This window comes from Seriola lalandi, unplaced genomic scaffold (assembly GCF_002814215.2).
Source record: "Seriola lalandi dorsalis isolate HSWRI2012SDOR001 ecotype SW California unplaced genomic scaffold, Sedor1 jcf7180002052685, whole genome shotgun sequence".
NCBI lineage: Eukaryota > Metazoa > Chordata > Actinopteri > Carangiformes > Carangidae > Seriola > Seriola lalandi.
The window spans coordinates 105,662-125,851 of NW_019523238.1; the positions used below are offsets into that span (position 1 = coordinate 105,662).

Below are 20,190 nucleotides of genomic sequence, written 5' to 3' on the forward strand. Positions count from 1 at the left end.
CCAAGAAACAAGTTCGTGTCACAAGCAGAAAAAATCATATACACTATCAACAAAACAGATAAAACAGCCTTTCAGTGTTTAAAACAGTAAACAGCAAATATTTATTTATAAAATTACAAAATGTTACATTTAATTTACATGATCTTTTCACAGTCTGAAACCACAGAGCAAAAAAAATGTGATTAGAAAAGTTTAGCAAACAAAAACTCCACATACTAATCATTCTCATCAAATCGAGCTGCAAATATTTTTGCTATTCTTTCAGTCTCTTTCTTCATGGATGATGGCGACATGTTGGGGCGCTGCGGACGACCTCTGCGATGAGGAAAGCTCTGAACTGGACAGATCCTCCCCTGGAAAGAGATTAAAAACAAATATGAAGAGCTGCAGCAATAAAACTATGAGCCTAAGAATATTATCCTATACTGTGCTTAATATACAGAACTTGGAATAAATGAATGAATAATGGTGTACTAAGATAACAGACTTACAAGGTGCGACTCTAAACAAACAACCAGACAAATTAATCAAAGAACAATAAAGCATGGCAATGCACCACTCATGGACACAAGGCTTTCTTTGGGTAAACATTCATGAAGATTGTCAAACAGGCTTGTTAGGCTTGTCAGTCTGTAGTACACAGTGCACGGTGCACAGTGTTCAGAGTCATTCACCTCCAGGTTCATACTATGAGACATAATAAGTCCAGCTCTCTCCACACACTCCTTCAAACAGGATCCATTAACACCAGTGTGACGCACAAATACTATCTCTGCAGCTGACTGGAAGTCAGCCAGCCGAACTGTCTGACGCACACATCACAGACGACTGTAGGTAAAGACTGTGTGGATATGTTACTGTGCTTTTTGACTTTTAGCTTTTCATACTGTAAAGTTTCTTTTTCTGTGCAGTGCAGTATGAAGTAGAGTCAAGTGACATAGTGACTAAAAATGTAAGGATGCAGCATTTCCAGCCATCCTGTCAACAGTTTGTTGACATATCTGTAGTGCTTTTTGCCAAGACAAAGATATCATCAGTGTCAGAAATTTCCAATATTTCCGACTCTGAACTAAGGTTAAGAGTGAACAGTGCAATGCAGATTTGCCACAGGTGAACTCAGTCAAGTTGTAGAGAGTTTTCAGGGACATTACAGCAAACAGGACACACCCGAGCACCGTTTGGAGCATGAATACTTCTGTATATTTCAGTTTCTGAATTTTAAAAACCGCATAAAATTAAAATAATGAAAAACTTTTTTCACTTTGTAATTATGAAACATTGCGAGTAAAATTATTTGCCAATAAGAGTAAATGTAATCCATTTATCTGTACAAGTGAAGGGATCTGAATATTTTCTGAAGCCACTGTAGATCACCTGAACAACATATATGCTCACGTGGCACTGGTATACAGAATGTATTATTATTATTATTATTTCCCTTTATTTAACCAGTGAAAAGCTAATGACAGTACATATAAACAACAAAACAGATAAAGACAACTGTCACACTGCATAAGAACATAAAATATCTGTAATGGCTGAAATGTGATAGAAATGTGCAAAATATCTACTTGAGATGAAATGAAAGGGTAAAGACATGAAAGACATGTACTATGAGTGAAAATCTTGGGCCATGATCATGTTGTTTCATATTTTTATTTTTGTGTTGACAGATTTTTTATTGTTGTATTCATATTTATATTTGGACCTGATGCTTTTATTTGTCAATGTATTGGTTATCTTATACGCTTATATTTATTTCAATTAAGTTAAATGAAGTTTAACTCATGATGTTAGATTTTTTAACACCTGTTGTCAGGTTTTATTGTGTAACTGTTTGATCAGCACAGACACCTGAGCCCTGACTCACTGATAAGGATGGGGTTAATATTCAGGGCAAAGGGGAGTGTTTTGTTCTTGCAATAAAATGGCCACCTCAGACCTTTAATATATCACAGCAGTGTCTCTGAATAGACTGAACTGAAGGTGACGGATGAAATACAAACACATTATTCTTTTGATCTTATAAACTGTTCAAAGTACTTGTACTTCTGTTCTAAAGCTAAGAAGGTGTGGCAGGGGAAAGCAAGCGTTGCTCCATTAACACAGCATTGAGACGGAATAAGAGGTAGACGGATGATACATTTGCTGCAGAGTGGAACAATGAACACCAGGTTGGCCCGGCTTCAACTTCCTAACAACAGTGATCCTGGATAGGTTGGCTATTAAACAGCTCTGTCAACTCAGGTTTATTCTATCCTATGGGTTTATCTTTACCTATCCAGCCACAAGCACGTTCATGTGAAATGAGCTCCAACAGTGATACTAGTGGTAGTTATAGTAACAGCGCAAACTGACATTCAAGAAAGTGAAATAAAATAACTGCATAACTAGAATAGAATAAGAAGCTGTAGAAACACTAGAAGTCATTTCCAAATATTAAATATTTCAGGCTGAGTAACTATAACAGACGAAGATTACTGCTCCTTTTTTTTTTTTTTAGCAGAACTAGATAAGCATTTCTGTATTCTTCATGACTAGATTAAGCAGCTGCCTTGTGTTTGATGGATAAACTACATTTACAAGATGTTAGTTCATGAAATTGGAAATGTTTCAGAAAACGGTTAGCGGAGTAAGTAAATTTAGTTTTAGTAAAGGCTCGCTGGATTTGCTGTTTTAGCTGTGTACCTGATTGGTCGATTCCTTTTTGTTTTGTAACTGCACATTTAACCTCCTGTTGAAAACAAAGTTACGTCATGTTATTTAAGCTGCAGTGATGATATAAGAGTGTAAAAGCATCAACACTGTCAGGAATGAAAGAAACTTGAAATGCAGGTGTAAAGTGTCCATGTAATTAACTCTCCCTCTCTGTTAGGAGCTCTGTTTTAAAGTGGACACACAGAAAGCCTGGAACAGCATCACAATTCAGCTAATCTATAAAAATCTATTCCTCTGTATTACTTATTATTTATTGTATACTGTTTCATTGGGAATGACGACTCAGTATTTCCAGTGATGTGGTCAGTGGTCAGGCTGTTGGTGGGTTGTGATCTGATCCTCTAAAGTTAACTTCAATATCACTAATAGGTCTTTCTTTTAGTTTTTGTAGCACTGAGATTAACATTTTTCTGTTTACATCAACATGATTTTTTATTTGTGTGAACTTTTCAAGGGTAAAACTGTGTGTACAGCTTCTATTTGAAAAACTTCTGTATACATCAGATTATATAACACTGGGTGGACCTCAACCTGTCCATGCTGCATGAATGAGAGTTAAATTACAGTGAACTCAAGTTGGTACACACTGTCACTATCCTTGACTGGCTTCTGTTCAGAATGCATCATGTGCAACGTGATCTATTAATAACGCGATGATTTTGCATGGCAGTGGGGTAAAATTTTAATGAACAACCAATTTCTCAAAAAGTCTTGGAGAAATTAGTATTACTAATGAATTCTTCAAACAAGAATGCATGGAATTCAAAAGTTATAAATAATACCAAAACATTCAAATTTCCCATGAAACAGGAGTGAAAAGTAAAAGGGGTGGAGAGAGGGATTGTTAATGCCAAAGGAAGAGTTGGTGACAAATACTCACTGGGTCACTGGACGACTGGGAGAAGGAAGGAGCTAATTTTATGGCTCTCATAGATGCCTCCAGTTGGTGAGAGGGGAGGAAGAAATTAGGGACCACCACAGGGACACAGCTTAATGTAAAAGGTTAAAAAAAACATTCATAGAAAGCATGATGGCATCATACAGGCCAGTTAAGATCAAAGACTCATGAGATGAAACTGGTAAATGGTAAAAAAGACATTTTAAAAATCAGAGATGATTTTTACAATTTGAAAAAACTGTCATTCATGCAAAAATATGATCGCTGTGTGCCGATGCCGTTTGTGTACAGATGTTGACTGTAAATGGACTGTCTAAAATTTGCCTACTGTTCTGTCTTAACACACGATGATTTGGATGTTTAGATTCTCATCCATCACACAGTACAACCAGGGAGGTGTCTGATGATTCACAAATTCATTTTACAGCAGCATAACTACCCCAAATATATAAAGAATTATCTTCAGTGACAAGAAGAACAAAGAGTCCTACAACAGATGGTCTGGGGCCCCAGAGCGCTGATTGCAGCATCATGGTGTCAGTCTGGGACAGTGAGACAGCCTAAATCCACAGAAGAACTGTGGCAGGTTCTGATAAATGTATGAAGTTCAGTGAAAAATAAAAACTATTCATGGCAATATTTTTGAAAGTATCCTTACTTTATTTTTAGTGCCTGAAACTTTTGCACAGTAGCGCCACCCAAAGAATAAGTGACAGAGGGTGGCTGCCTGCATCTGTTCCTGTAATTGTATCTGCACGTCAAAGATACAAAAATGGATTTGGAACCGACTGAGTGTTGACTTTCACTCTTTGAAGATGGCAAAAGCCATCAGCCTAAAGTAACCCAATCAGAGTTCTTCAGTCCATTTATATTTCACTTAAAATACTGACATTAAACAAATATATCATTATCATATAAACTCCAGTTTATTAGGAACACCTAGCTAAAACTAAGGCAGGCTTATACGGAAGTCCTGCAACAAATCCTCACTTCATAAAAGGTTACAATGTTCAGTTTGTTTTTGTTTTTTTTTTAGAGGAGTTGATGCAACTGTATGGTCATTTTGGCAGATGTAGTTTTTGGTGCTGTTGAACTATATTGTGTTGTACAGAGACTTATTTCTGTTATTTAGCCCACCCTCAGTGATATAAATGTGGTGAAATAAAATACAATTCAACAGCACCACAAACTCCAGTTGAAGTGACCCCACACTGAACTAGTTTGGTCATGAATCTTTGATCTAACCTGGGCTTCTGAATCAAATTAAAAACTAATGTGACAGGCAGAAACACATCAATAAATACCAATCAAGGATACGGTTGGAGCTGTGAACCTTGATCATCCAAGGAAACATCAGGGGGATCTGTGGTGTGCTGTACGGTGGGTGATGGTCTAGCGTCACCTGACCCCTTGTTGGGGCTGTGAGGCCATATTGCTCGTCTCTGATCTAAAGCTTGTTCTGTTCTTTCATCATCTCTCTCTGTGTCTGAAACATCTCCTGCTGATCCATTAAAACTGTCACTTTCCTCTTGTCTAGTACATTTGTGTTTCCTACTAGAGTCACGAGTTTCCAGATTCACCATCAGCCTCTTCTCGTCCTCATCTTGGCTCAGGTCCGGCTCCTCTGGTACCTCAAGGCTCTCCAAAGCAACAATTTCAGGGTCTGACAGGATGCTGGTCCAGGGACTGGTTTTGTCCGTTAAAGAGGTGACCTCATTTAGATGCCTCGGCTTCACGACAACCTCCTCATAATCTTCATCTTCCCCTTCTTCATCATCACTTCCCTCGTTCCGTATGCAGTCTGTTCCATCTTCATCATCATCTGTTTTTTCTTCCTTTTCATCCTCAGTCTCAGTAACTTTGTAGTTTTGTCCTTGCTTTTCTTCCTCAGCCTCAGAGTCTGTATGATCTTCAGACATCTTTGGAAGAGGCGAGTGCAGAGGAGACACGTCTTCTTGGGAAGAATTTGAATCTCTGTGTAGACAGGAGATACTCTCAGGGATAGTTTGAAGGTTCCTATCAACAACAGAGGAAGTTGTTGAGTGGCTCTGGGGGTTGGAGGGAATCGTTTCCAGGTGGTGTTCTTGCAGGCCTGTGTGAACAGGATGGTGAAGATTTTAGCCAAGAAGATTTTTTTTATTTAAATAAAATGAAAATAAAATCTTCTCGGCTATAAAATTACAGTAAAAAAGTAAAAAATCACAGGGAAAAACATCAAATCCTCATATTTAAGAAACTAGAAACAGCAAATATTTGACATTTTTAAAAATTACTGTAACAATTATTCCATCACTGTTGAAAAAGCAGGTTAATTGTCCGTTGATCGACTAATAGATGAATTGATTAATCATTGCAACTCTAGACAAAACAATAAATTGATTAATCAAGAAAATTAACCAAAATTAACGTTTAATTAATATTACTATATATTAAATTATATACTATATTATATATTACTATATAAATAGCAGGAGCACTTTCTGAGTGACAGCAATGCAGTGTTGACCTGATTCCATTATTCCTTCTTAAGAGGACTGAAGGAGGACCACTGATGCCTCCTTTTATGGTAGCGGTGTGCAAGCTAAACAGTAGACTGTGTCCACAATGAACTGTGGGTCAACTGCCAAGGCTGGGTAAAGTTTACCTGCCAAGAATGAACTGTAAATGGTAAAATTTTAAATGCTCAAATGATGTATTCACTCAAGACTATTGATGGAAAAAATGGTGCTGAATTTGTCGCATGTGGCTGGTAATTTCATACACATTAAGTGAACACCCTTCATGAATAAGCAGCTCACCACTTATGATATTGTTGACTTCTCCGACTAATTGATTGGACTTGAGAAGAAGCTGAGTTGTGTCTGTCTCAGACTCCCTCTGTTCCTCGTGTATGGTGTGACAATCCTGCTCAGTCACAGACGGGAACATGGGAGTGGAAATTTTACGACTGAAATATCTCTGGATGTTGTCGAGCTCGCTGAGTTTTTTCCTGTAAAAACAAATAGTCCCAGTCAATTCTCGGATGAAAAAAAAAATGCATATAATCTACAAGGAAATGATGTCGGTCTGTCTGTCTGAGGACTGATACCTGAGTGCTGAAAACAGGAATGAGCTGGAGGGATTTATGTCACTTGCACTGCTGCTGCAGACAGAGTGAGCTGCTGTTTGCTCCTGCAGACTCTGATGGTAAAGACGTACTTTGTCCATGTGCTCAAAATGACGGTCACTCTCACTGCACCTGAACAGTTGTAAAGATGACAAATAAACACAGCGGTGGACAGTGTCTGGCTACATTTTGGCTGAATTAAAAGGTGTGTCACAAACCTTTCAGGGAACAGTCTGTTTGTGTGGTCAGGTGATGAGATCTTCTGCTCGGGGTAACGGCTGATGTGACAGGGGAAGCTACTGTAGGTGGCTGTGGTATGATAGCTGAGAGGAAGGGCCTGAAATAAAGCCTGATCATCAAACACATTCATCATGTTTAATCTTTAATAATTAGACACTTTTTTGATGTTATTTTTTCTGTATGTATGAATAATTTCTCACCGGTGAGTTTTTGGCAGCTTCTTCATTCACAGTTTTTCTCTGTCCTCGGAGATCTTGGACCCCCTTTAGTGGAGTGACAGACACTTTGAGCTGGCCGTGACACTGACCGCTGAAGTCTGTGATGTTGTACCAACCACACACCGACTGGAACCCACAGAGTAAAGGGGACAGGTCTACAGAGGCAAATCCAAGTACCCTTTCTATTTCTATGGAAGCAAAAGAACCCAAAAGTGAATTAATATATGAAAACAATCACAGATCAATGTAACACAAATCATGAATTTAAACTGCGTCCTGTACCTCCTTTGTGCCAGACTTTGAACACGAGAGATTGTTGTGGATCAACAAGTATCTGCTTTGAAAGCCTGGAAATTTGAAATAAAACATCAGACTGATATTGTTTTAGTGTACTCTACGTAACAAAGATTTAAGTTAATGTGTGTTATGTAACCTGACCTGCACTCATGTTGATGGTCCCACACAGGGCAGTCAGTGTTGGCTATGACAGCTGTGGACACTGGTTCAGCAGAATCAGCACTGACATATGAAACACAGCAGCATGGTGTCCCTTCACTGCGCTCTGCCAGAGGACAGCCTGCCAAAGAGGTATATGTTTTATTTCATGTAAAAAAAGAAACATGAAAAAAATAATAAATCTCGGATTAAAAGGCTCACCTTTCAGATTCAGGTGCATAGCCCGGTCCACCGTGACAGTCACAGGGAAAGATTCATCCATGCTCATTTCTGTATGCTGCACAGATGTGATGTCTGGAGTGGTTCTGGAAGATTTATTCTTGAGTCTGCTTGGTGTGCATGTTTTGAGTGTAGTGGGCGAGGGGGGTCGATCTCCTGTTTCCACCTCTTCTGATAAGAGTTCCCCCTGGTAGTCAGAGTCCATCTGGGTTTCAGCTCCAGCAGATGCCTCCCCAGGGACAGAATCTGCAGTCAGGGTGATGTGCACCCTCAGAGCAGCCCCTTGTAGATCTGCTGCAGAGCGCCTAAACAGCGGGTACACGCCTGTGAAAGCACAAAACCATGATAACACACAGAAATACAGCCATAATTTGACTACAGTAATTATCATCTTATAACACAGTTACAGTAATCATTTCTCACCACTGAGAGTCAGCTTCTGCTTAGGCTTCTTTGCAAGGGAGCACAGATCAACAAATGCTGAGCCAACCAGCCGATCTGTGTCAGTGGGTCTTTTGGTTTTGTCCTTCTTGAAGGCGACCCACACCTGCACCTCCAGCCTCTCCTCTCGTAGATACCACATTAAAGGTTGAGTCCTCCTCAGTTCCAAAGTTGTACTTCCTTCAAAACTCAATGTGGCCTGGCCATCCTTGCCCTCCATGACAGACGGGTGTTTCATGTGAGAGCAGAAGGCCTCCTGGTCATAAAACTTGTACCTGAAGTAGCAATAGGTGGAGCGCTGAAGCTCACTGTGGCCCGGAAGAAGCAAACAGTGGACTGGTATCCATGCTCTAGGCATTGAAAAAGTAAGAGAGAGTTTCTCCGTGCTTTCTTGCCAGGCTTCTTCGTCATCCTGCATTTCATATTGAATCTGGCCCATTACCCAGCCCAAACCCTGAGCAGCTTTAATGACTCTTTCTCTGTCTGAGTGGTGGGCAAAGTTGATGGCGATCTCTAGACCCCCAACCAAGACGTGCTGGTGCTGAGAAGAATTTGTTTCCTGAGGTATATAAACTCCAAACCAGCCAGAAACACCTTTAAATTTCAAAAAAGAAAAAAAAACAAAACAAGACACACATATATATATAAAAATAATAATTAATATAATAATATAATAATAATATAATAATATAATAGTATGAGTTTATCAGAAATTGGACCTGGTCCAGCAGTACCTAAGAGTGCAACATACCTGTTCTTCTATGGATGAGATCAACTAGTGGTATCTTCACTGTGCCCAACACCACATCTTTAGGCTTGGAAACATTCATTGCTGCAACAAACAGCACTATATAAATTACGAGTAATACAGACAAGACACTTGAGAATGGCACTCAAAACTAAATTCTTTCAAAAATACTGAACAAATTCAAAAATACATTATGGAACAACTTGATACTATGATGCCAATGACCAGATGTAATACTTATTTGCCATCCTTGAAACAGCTTTATTACATACCAACTATGTAGACTTATATTCATTTGAATTTATCCTGTAAAAATCAGGACAGTAACTAACAGTTTTTTCATTATCGAATAATCGGCATATTATTTTTTAAATTGCTTGTTTTTCTAAACATCACAGAACACAGAAGTCTAAGAAAACTTGCAAATATTCCCATTTGAGAGAGCAATGGAAATTTTGCATTTTTAACTAACTAATTGCTAAACAATCAACTGATTATCAAGTTGTCTTTCCAGCGACTAATCAACTGATGGCCTCAGGTATATTTGAATAGGAATAGTAAAAAATCAAACTTGCTGTCAAAAATTTAAATTACGCATGTTAAATGTCACTATTTTCAGGGCATAGGGCATAATAAGCTCTCTTAAACCTTTGCGACTGTCTCTGTTCCAAACAGTAAAGACAGCAGAAGCTTCTTCCAGCTGCTCAGCCAGGCTGCAGGTTTCTCCGCTGCTCCTCTGAACCATCAGATCACAGGACACCTCCATGTGGTGGTCAAACTCAGGGCAGAAGGTCCTGGCAGCTATGCGTGTACACCTCCTCTCACTCTCAGGCAAGAAGGAGAGCTGGACTGTGACATATGTGTTCACCCCCACACCAGCAAAGTAGCTGAATCTATCATCTTGTTCTGATAGCACCCTGCAACACAAGATCATATACTTTCAGTTCGATGCAGTGAATTTTTGATATTTTTGCTGCTGAGACACTTGCCATCAGAACAGTTAATGGAGCTGAAATTTCATTGTCGGTCTTAAAACTTACAGATGAAAATCCAACAGCAATGTCTTTTTCCAGCAACTTTGTATTATGCCTGTGACAAATGTTTTAGCAGAAGCGTTCCAGACAAAATGTTATATTCAATACTTCATAGTTTCCATTCGGAAAAAAAAAAAAAAAAGGTGATAGTGATGTACCTTGATGCTGCCTGCAGACCTGATGCTCTGTGCACTTGAACCACAAGTGTAACAACACGAGAGGCAGCTCCTCTACCAGTCTGTCCTTCAGGTCTCACAGGGCGATTCTTGTACCGGATGCAAACATCTAGTAGGCCTGAGAAAAAAACAGATCGGTCACAACATTAAAGATGCCATATATGTGTCCGTACAGTTTGATAATATCGTTGTTCTGTATGTCTGTATACCTGAGGGCTGGGGCTGATGTCCTATGGGACCATCTGTCCTTGGAATCAGGGGTAAGGAGAACATTTGGGCCTCATTAGGATGTTGTCTCTGCATGGTGACCAGGGCACAGAGCTTGGACAATGGAAGCAGTCCTTTGGCCACAAGCTGATCTCTGACATTTGGATAATAATATCTGCAGAGATATATTAATCATTAAAAAACAAGCATGTATTAATACAAATATTCTAAAATTGTAATCTATTAAATTACAATCAAAATTAATATTAACACTGACAGTGTTGCATCAAGCAGTGACGCAATAGATGAACCGTATATTATCAGCCATTGTCATGAATTCATACCCAAAATAAAACTGTAATGTTTACATCCTTTCATTTTCAAGATGGTGACAAATGCAGCAAGGAGAATGGACTACAAACTGTTTTGCTAGCTCACAAAAACATTTATTTGTGTGGTGTTTCTGAAAAAGAAACCAGTTGTTTTTCTACAGCCCAGGGAGGGTTAGGGTTAGGGTCTCCATGTACCTAATGTAGCTTCAGGTTGAAAATGTATTTTTAAGGGGTACACATCAGCAACAGTGGTTTGCCCTATATGGCTATTGCATGTATTGCAACACATTGATGCAGAGGCATAATTCATCACAATTCAGGCAGCTTATAACTTAAGAAGTTATATTTTGGGGATCAATGTCAGGGTTATAATCATCATTTTAGCTGTGAGATACAGTATGTCATGTCAAGTTCAAGTTACATTTAGATGGTTCAGAAGGTTAGCAACCACAAACCTGCACCACACTTCAAACTGGATGCCTCCTCCACTGCTCAGGCGTTGACTGGAAAGAGAGCTGAGCAGCAACCTCTGGACAGGCACTCCTTCAGGAACCAGAAGCACATGAGTCTCAGTGTGGCCAAACGCTGGGTCAGGCACACAGAGAGTGGTGGTGGTACGAAATGGCTTCAGGTTCACACCTGTAGGTGATGAGACGAAGGTTAGAGTAATGCAGAGGGAAGGAAGACTTCTCAGGAGGTTTTAGTACGTTTTTATGTACTGAAATGGCCTTACTACTCTCTATGAGGTTCTGGTCCACTGTTGCAGCAGGGTCACTGTCTTGACAGGGGAAACTGTACTGGATGTAGCAGTCAGCTTCACCCCACACTGTAGACTGTAGAGGTGTCAGCCCATTTACCTTCTCCACTCTTATCACAAACAGATGTTCTCTCATAGTCTCCTCCTGTGGTGCCATCACCTGAGGGAGAAACAAGTGTTTATCTCGTCAGCAATCTCAGTGTGTATTTTTATCCATGTCCACTCACTGGGGAAAGAAAGATGATATGCACTGGTTGAAAGGTGCAACTTTCTTAACACTGACCTTTGTTTGCGAATGTGGCTGGTAATCAAGCAGATGAACTGGTTTCACAAGATGAGACGAAGAGTCATATTCTTCATCCCTCGTGCGCTGGAGGGCAACTATCTGCTCTGATCCTCCGATAGCCAAAACAACCCTAAGGTTTCCTTTACAACTTCCTGAGAATACATCAATGATGGGCATGTAGCAGTCCACCCCTAAAACAGGGTACTGCGCCTGGAGAAGAAGGTGGGTGATCTTTGGATCCCTGGAGGAGAGAAATATGAAGAGAGCAGGGTTACTGGTTTCACATGCAGCCTCACTATGACAGTTTATAGAAGGTTGTGACATTTACAACATATTCTGTGGAGCAGGTATACCACAGCGCACCCCAGAGGGCAGGTTTGGTTTATGTTTTTTTTTTGCTATTGAAGTTGTTTATTACATTTTCCAAAAGAAAAGAAACTAGTAACAAAACAAACATGGCAAAACAAAACAAATCTCAGCATATATAGTAGCTAATCCAAAGCAAATAAGGGAAATCAGTAAAAAAAAAAAAAAATTGAGACCAAACTTCCCTTGGTAATTATTATTTCTTGCGATGGGACAAATATCATTCATTTTAACCATTCAGCAAAAACAGACTGAGTCTTCCAATGGCAGAGAACAATCCTTGAAGCTCTAATAAAGACTGCCAGTGCATGTTCTAATGTTTGTTTGGATATATCTGGTGGTAAAAGAGAGCTGTCTCCTAAAAAGCACAGCTGGGGAGATTCTGGCAGTGGTTTATGCAACAAGTCTCCAATACCTTTGACTACTTGTTTCCACAAGGGAAATCTCATATTAAATGAATTAAAACAGCCTCTTTCTGTATAATACCTGTGTATAATTTTGTGGTGCAAATGTATTGTCTTTCCTTGACTTACCTAAATGACATGTAGAACTGGTGAAGAGGTAATTTAACGAGGCCCAGGAGTCGATCCTGCCCCGAGCTTCCCTTTTTCTGCCACACTTCAATTACCATCACATTATTCTTCATCCGCTCCAGCAGCTTAGTTGTTAAGGCCACAGGAGTCACCTAACACAAAGGATGGCGAAAAGGTCTTGTGGGTCAATAGGACACTGAATTCACATTGGCTCGCTTTAGCTTAATTTAAACCTTTAGATAGAAGACGCAACCTTTTGGACTAACCTGTACAAAGTTGAAAGAAGGATTTGCCTGACCCCAGCTGACAACAGATCTCGCCATCTCATCGCACCAAAACAGTTTACAATTCAAGTACACATTTGGAGCCTGCAAGGGCCCACAGCTGAAGTTCTTTCCATCTGGCACCATGAGTAAGGTATGCAGCAGGACCTCAGGGTCCTCTTCCACCTGCTGCCATGATTTATGAGGAGATATGTGGAGGCCAAGATGAGGAGTGGGTTCTTTGGAGGGTTTTTGAGGACTCCAAACATTTAGTCTGGAGACTTCTAAAGAGTGAGCAGGTAACTCCTCTCTGCCAGTTTGAACAGGTTGAGATGTAGAGCTGTTCTCTCTCTGTGGACTGAGTGCAGCCTGTGAAGGTGGTGTGTCTCTCCAAGCCAGCTTGCTTTTGCTTTTTCCAGAGGAGAAATCTTTGCCGTCTGTTGCAAGTTCTAATGACACCTGAAAAAAATAACATGACCTCTATGACCGCCACAAGTATCAGGCTTGCAAACATTAATCACTGGGATAAAAAACAGTATATTACCACAAGAGGTCCACTCTCCTGTATTTCACTGTTTCCTTCCAGGCTCTGTACAGGTAAGACGACAGACTGACTCAGCTGCTTGGTCTGCAGCAGACAACACAGTGGGTAAACTGCTTTACCGATGGGAACCGGCTGCAACAAGAGGAGGTAAAACATGGTCATTAGTTCATATAGTGATGAATATTATTGAATGCAGATCTGTTTCTGAGCATTTAACAAAAAAAGGGAAATTATTTATTTGTCATTAATTATTCCACACAACAATCACATTAATTGCAGCCTTATTTTTAGCAGAGGTAAATGACATAGCACATGTCAGAAATATAATAATACTTTAAATAAATACTTTTCAAAAGAAAGCAAAGCGTGTAAATGTCCGCTACAGGTAAATGACACTAATATTATATTAAAGCTGCAGTAATAGGTTTGTGTTGTGCAAACAGATGAACATTATAATTTACTCTACCACTGCCACAACAACTTCTAACCACTTAATTTAATAGACCCAAATTTAATAAGCAGTCTGTCACGCACCCTTAAACAACCACTTTTACTCATTTAACCATTCAAATGAGTAATGGTTAGTCCAAAGCTACTCACCTTCTTTTGGTCACTCTTTCGTGAGTAAATCTTGAAAACAAGATCAGTTTTCCACCACTGTTTAAATGCTGCTGTGCTAAGGTGGACAGGAAACACAAAGTGCTGGAGGAACCTCACCGCTTGAAAACAACAAAGGAATGTATGTCAGATGCAGTCACAAACCAGACCCACGGACTGACAAAGACAAGTGTTTTTCACCTGGGTGGATTTCATAAAAGCATATTCTAGCAGGTCATACCTCCTTTTGTTACTTTACTGGAAACAGCTCTGGTCACCTCGCCATCTGCAGGTTTATCACGATTATGTCGACTGGAAGTGGATGCCGTCGGGAACACGTATTCAACAAAATAAGTGCTAAAAAAAGGAAGAAAGGAGATGTGCCAGGCTTTTGTTATTTATAATAACAATGATGGTTTTTTAAATCAGATCAATGTAATGTTATATGTTTGCCTACCATTTTTTGCCAGGTAATGGTCGAGGAGGTTTCCCTTTACTAGATGACTTTCTGGGTGTGGTGGCTGTGCTGCCTGTAGGTACAGTCAGAGAGTCGATGGTCACTCTCGCCAATCGGATTGAACTGAGCAAAGTCAACTGCTCCTTGCTCAGGACAGGAACAATACCACCAGCATCTGGAGAGCGCCGATGCTCTACATTTGGACTGGACACGTTGAAAATACAATGAACAATTGTCTTTCATAGTACAAAAAGTTTATTCTGTATATATATGTACACTGTATGTTTTGTTTATGTTTACTTTATGCTATCCCAGTACCTTGTGTGTATCCCATATATCCTGTGCAATTGGTTTATTAACGTAATCAATTTCTTTAAGGAGAAGACATGTCCTTTAAAATAAAGTGCACGTCATTAAATGTTTTTTGGCTACCTATAATAGATGTAAAGATAAAAAAAAAAAAAAAAACACCTGTCACCCCTCTGAAAGGAGCTTTTTACAGTCCAAGCGGCATGGATTAAGAAGCACATAAAAGCCCTTACCCTTCACTAATCTTGGGCGGAGAGCATGTCAGCTGTTTTGGCTGATTTTTACTCAAGGACTCTGCCTCTGTGTCATCTGGTCTGGTATCTGGCATCTGAAAGAAGACAATAATGACTTTAAAGACCATTCTGCTTGTCAGTCAAGTAAACTGACTGATATCACATATGAAGCATGTGTTTTTCCCTGACAATCATCAGACAATCTTCTACTTACAGGAGTTTTGTAGAACAGATTTTCCAGTAAGCTCTGATCGTATTGTGGATCATTGAGCTCACTATCCTCGCAAATGCTGCTGTGGCCAGACAGAGATTCAGGGAAGAAGTCCTCTCCATCCCAGAGAGGCAGAGGAGATGTGTTTAAGCTAAAAAAGAAGATGAGGAGCACAAGTCTTGGAGAAAAAAAATTTTCATTTCATTTTCAATCAAATTTGGAAATAAATGTACACATAGGTACCTGCCAAGGAGAAGATCTACAGCTCTTTTGTCCATGTCAGCAGCACAGTCTAAGCCACAGTCTGAGACTACAGCAACATCAGAGTGTTTTAGAGTTGAATCATCATGAAGAATATTTTGAAGAAACATCCCAGAATGAGAAGGAAAAGGCCTGAAGAAACAGAATTTTAAGTATTATAAACTGTGCATTGTGTAGTTTCAACCTTAGATTCAATCTTGCTCTTTCCGTTCCCAGAATGTAGGGCTCCTGTCTGTCTCTAGAGTTAAAAAGACATCTGCTGGCTGCAGTTTTTTCCCGTCAGGCTCCTTTTCGTCAGGAACAACCTCCCTGCCTTCAAGCCCAAACTTAAAATTCATCTTTATGCCTTAACTTTCAGTTAGCTCCTTATTCTTTCACAACTTCAGGCCTTATACCTGTTAGCATTCTACCACTAGCAGGGCAGCCTTATATAAATCAATTACACCTAGTATATACAATATAGTCAATGTTTCTTTCTGAAAACCACTGCATTATTCTAGATGTTTCTGCTTCTCATTGTTGCCAAGCGCTTGCTCATGATGGAAATTGTTGGGTCTCTGTAATCAGTATTATAAACATGGGATCTCATATGGGGTCTAGACCTCCTCCATATGAAAATTCCCTTGAGATAACGTCTGTTGTGATTTGTAAATAAATTTACTTGAAACTTGAATTGACTTTTAAATTTATATATTAAAAAAATGTTTGTCTATTTATATATTTTACAGGCATCTGAAACACTAACGTGGAAGGTGGTAGGATGTTGTCCTTTGGGAGAGGCAGTGGAGTATCTTTCAGAGCTGGAGCAGAATCCGTGTCACATGTCAAAGCTGATACCACCATAGCGTTTCTAAGCTTGTTCCCACGCTCTAAAATAACTGAGATGAAAGAAAGTATCAAATATTAGTTGAGAAAGTGTCAAATTTTTGCATTTGTATTTAAGTACATCCGATGTGTAATACTACAACCAACCTGAGAGGATATCACTGGTTGTTGGTCCACAAGGCTCCTGACTTGAAGGATTCATGACTGTTTGGCTGTTCTGAGATCTGTTTTTTACTGGCATCTGATTCTCGAGTGACTCTTCTTTGCCTTCTTCTTTCTGGGCATTTTGGAAATATAGGTGGTCTTTCCCTCTGAAAATATTACAACCATACATACAAATAGATCATTATACTCAAATTTAAACTTATGACTGGTGAACTCTGAGGCATTTGATTATGAATAGCAATGACATTACATCAACTACTTCAAACCTTGGTGTATTTCCACTGCTGCTCCTAACTGATTCTTTCCCACTCCGACCTGAAAGTGGTCTGAGCTGTGAGGGCACAGTCAGTGTGGCAACTTGTGGTACTTCAACACTGATGTCTGTGGTGGGACCTGAGCTGCTGCTGTCATAGGCTTCAGTGAGGGGCTCCAAAGTAAGTGAAACCTGAGGGAGTAAAAGCAAAATAAGGTAAAATGTGGACGGTCCTCAGAGTGCCAACACAACTGGTGATGGCAATACATTATTATGAATGTTCATTGTTATTTACTACTGCAGGTACAACATTATAACACCTTGAAAAAATGAATGGCTGTTTAATAAAACTTTGATAACCATCCAATTATCTCTGGGGTTTTTAATGGTTTGTTTGTCAATGCCACAATTTTAAATGATTTCAAGGGCCAGATGTGGTGATAACAGATGCTCATGAGTCAAAAAATGCCTGAATCCCCCCTGAACTCTTTACAGATATAATTATGGACACAAAAATGTTTACAGGCTAGTCAAAGACAATTCATTCACATCCAACTTCTTAGTGTCTTGTGCCGTTAAATATTAGGATTTATTTTTGTCCCTACACAGTGAAGTGACAGTTAGCTACAAAACAGCAGCCCTGCAGTTGGTAGAGATTTTTTGTCTTTGTTTAAGGCACTTCAGCATATACATATTGTGTCTTTAAGTTAAGTTTTATTATGCTACCTCCATATTGCAGACTGGGCTAGCACTAGTTAAAATCTAATCCACCATAATTCTGCAAGTAAAACATGATCCCAATGAGTGTTTTTTATATTTTTTGTATAATGAAGACCTAAAAAATTGACGTAAATAATGTTTTGTAACATTCTGTAAACTCACAGTAAAAGCTTCACACAGCAACAGTATGTTGAGAAACACGGCTAAAATATGAGATTTTAGATGTGCAGACTTTCTTAAATGTGTTTAACACATTGTATTACCGATTACCATGATAACCACTACAAATGCATGGGCTTACACTGATTAACCACAGAGTTCCTAATCTTTGCATTGGTCATCAAGTCAGTCAGTTCTACACATAAGTAGTTGGATGGCAGGTGCTTTTCCACAAAGGCAGTGAATTTGTGTTTCCACTCACCTGTAGCTCCCCCAGTTTTTCAGATGTTGGAGATACAAGGGTGTAAAATCCACTAATGGGGTGTGACAGAGAGATATGGGAGATGCCTGCGACCTCAGCCCGCGCAATTGGCAAATGATCCGATTTTGTCAGAACTTCCAGTACCAATGAGCCCATATCTGTTAACGAACAACAGATTAGTTGTAAATTTTAAAATATCTGTTTGCAGCATAGCCAACTCAAACATAGCTTAATCTTCTTAGTTACCTGTAAGATATGAGGTGAACTGCTTTGGCCCGCATCGGATGGCGAAGCGAGTTGTGGTCTTGATGGTCTTCTGTGAGAGTTGTGATCCATCTCTTGGAAAGAAGTGTGTCCCATTGGATGACTCTCCCCACCAGCGAAGGCGGACGAACGTTGCAGACGGGGGCTTGCGGACTGTCCATAACACCCGGTTTATCGTCACCCGCAGAAAGCATCTCAGCTGGCCCTCGACCAGAGGAGGAAGGCTGGTGGAGGGGGACACATCACTGCAGACTGCAAAAGAGTTATTTGGTAAAAGGCAAGACAAAAATGCATACACAGTAAATAGGAACGTCAAAAGTCTCAATATAATGGAACAGGTAAGAATGGTATTTGCTGGAGGTTTTAGCTCCATGTTGGCTGGTATAACAGTCTGTACTGTTCACTCCGCTGGGTATTGTTTTAATATTGTTTATTGATTTCCTGCAGAATACATGATCTTAGCATGTCTTAAATGAACATGAAAAACTAAAAAAGTAAGTTGCTAAAAGCTTTTTTGTGTGATTTTGCAGACAATGGCTATTTTGCGATATACAGATATCTGGAAATATTTTTGTTAATATGTTGCAGTTTCAACCATTATCAACCAGGGTCATTCCATGTAAAATCAACAGAGGCCTCCCGACTGACCATCTTGGATTTGCTTCATATTTAATATTTACATAATATCACTGTACCCAACAACTAGAGTGCAAAATTTCCGGCTTGTACCTTCTTTAGTTTTGGAGATATAGAGGCTTTAAAAAAATGGGTCATGACCCTAATAAAAGCAAGTGTTGCTAAAAAACTGCAGATTGATATGATGTAATAAGCTGTTTAATGCAACAAGTGAACCAGATCTCTCAGCCTCTTTTTGAGCAAAGTTCCATAAGTCATTATTGTTGTTGAACTATTCATGCTACATGCTTGAAATTTTCAGGGATTGTTCTACGCGTTTAGATGTCTTAACTTCAAATACTTCTCCATACTGATGTTTAATGTGAACATTAACTGAAGATCCTGACCCAATGCTTTTATGCATTACACGGCTGCAACATGATTAGCTGATTGGATAATTCCATGAATAAGCAGGTGTACAGGTGTTCCTACTGAAGTGCTTGATGAATTTATATGACTATCCAAGTTTACATGTGGTTTTAGGTACACATGCTCACAAGTATGTTTACTGCTGTTTACTACTGTACCGTACTAATAAAGTAGAGACTTAAAGATGAAAGAAAAGTTACGCTAGAATTTAAAAATGTTTGAGTTTATTTTTCATCTTTGCAGCTTTGCAAGAAAATTCAATGCTCTCTAAAATGAAAGAATTAGGATAGATAAAAATGAGGGAGGGACCTTTAGGCCAAGGTAAACTTACAAAGTATTTTATTTATGACAAAAAGGAGGTTATACGTCGGTTTTCAGCATCCTTTAGCAAAAACTGCTTTACAAGACAACAGCATTAAATGTAAGGAACATAAACAACGTTGACTACATCGGCAAAAACAGCAACACAAACCGAGAGAGAGCGAGAGCAAATTTTCTGAACAACATAACCAAAACAGCCAACATATGAGGCTTATGTGGCAGTGACAGCTACTTAACATTAGCATTAGCGGCTAGCTGGGCTAACAGCAGTTTACCTTTCCTTTTGATGCTTCCAGCTTTGACCGCTCTCTGTTTTCTGCTCTTCATCCCTCAGTAAATGCGGGTGGTGAACGACGGCCTGGTCAAAACAGTGTCTGAACCGTCAGAAGGCATGATTTTATCACACTCTGTCTAACTAATAATCCGTTTAACAGAACTACTTGAGCTTCACATGCACACATACAAACGTACACACATAGAAACGGCAGCGCGCAAAACTGTATCCCGAGCAACAAAGTACGACCGATAACTTTTGTCCCGCCTCCGCTGCCGCTTCCACGCACAGAG

General features: G+C 39.5%; 1 protein-coding gene across 2 annotated transcripts; it reads right to left on the reverse strand.

Moving 5' to 3' along the window:
- Positions 1–77: 77 nt before the first annotated feature.
- c2cd3 (C2 domain containing 3 centriole elongation regulator) lies at positions 78–20,114 on the reverse strand. 2 transcript variants are annotated; one of them, XM_023400587.2, is made up of 33 exons: positions 19,899–20,114; positions 18,241–18,510; positions 17,995–18,152; positions 16,867–17,045; positions 16,583–16,746; positions 16,356–16,488; positions 15,593–15,742; positions 15,353–15,500; positions 15,139–15,233; positions 14,597–14,800; positions 14,381–14,496; positions 14,143–14,261; positions 13,543–13,674; positions 13,002–13,457; positions 12,736–12,887; positions 11,834–12,077; positions 11,527–11,710; positions 11,249–11,432; positions 10,464–10,636; positions 10,237–10,372; positions 9,693–9,961; positions 9,048–9,128; positions 8,279–8,890; positions 7,838–8,179; positions 7,619–7,757; positions 7,463–7,527; positions 7,163–7,368; positions 6,941–7,059; positions 6,705–6,854; positions 6,415–6,605; positions 4,934–5,708; positions 3,599–3,707; positions 78–353 (listed from the first exon to the last, which is right to left on the reverse strand). In XM_023400587.2, exons 1-33 carry the CDS (start codon positions 19,948–19,950, stop codon positions 216–218), a joined length of 6,645 nt encoding a protein of 2,214 aa, XP_023256355.1. In that variant the 5' UTR covers positions 19,951–20,114; the 3' UTR covers positions 78–215. The 2 variants fall into 2 exon arrangements, with proteins under 2 accessions (XP_023256355.1, XP_023256354.1); XM_023400586.2 differs by having other exon boundaries at positions 6,941–7,071.
- Between the last annotated feature and the right edge of the window lie 76 nt (positions 20,115–20,190).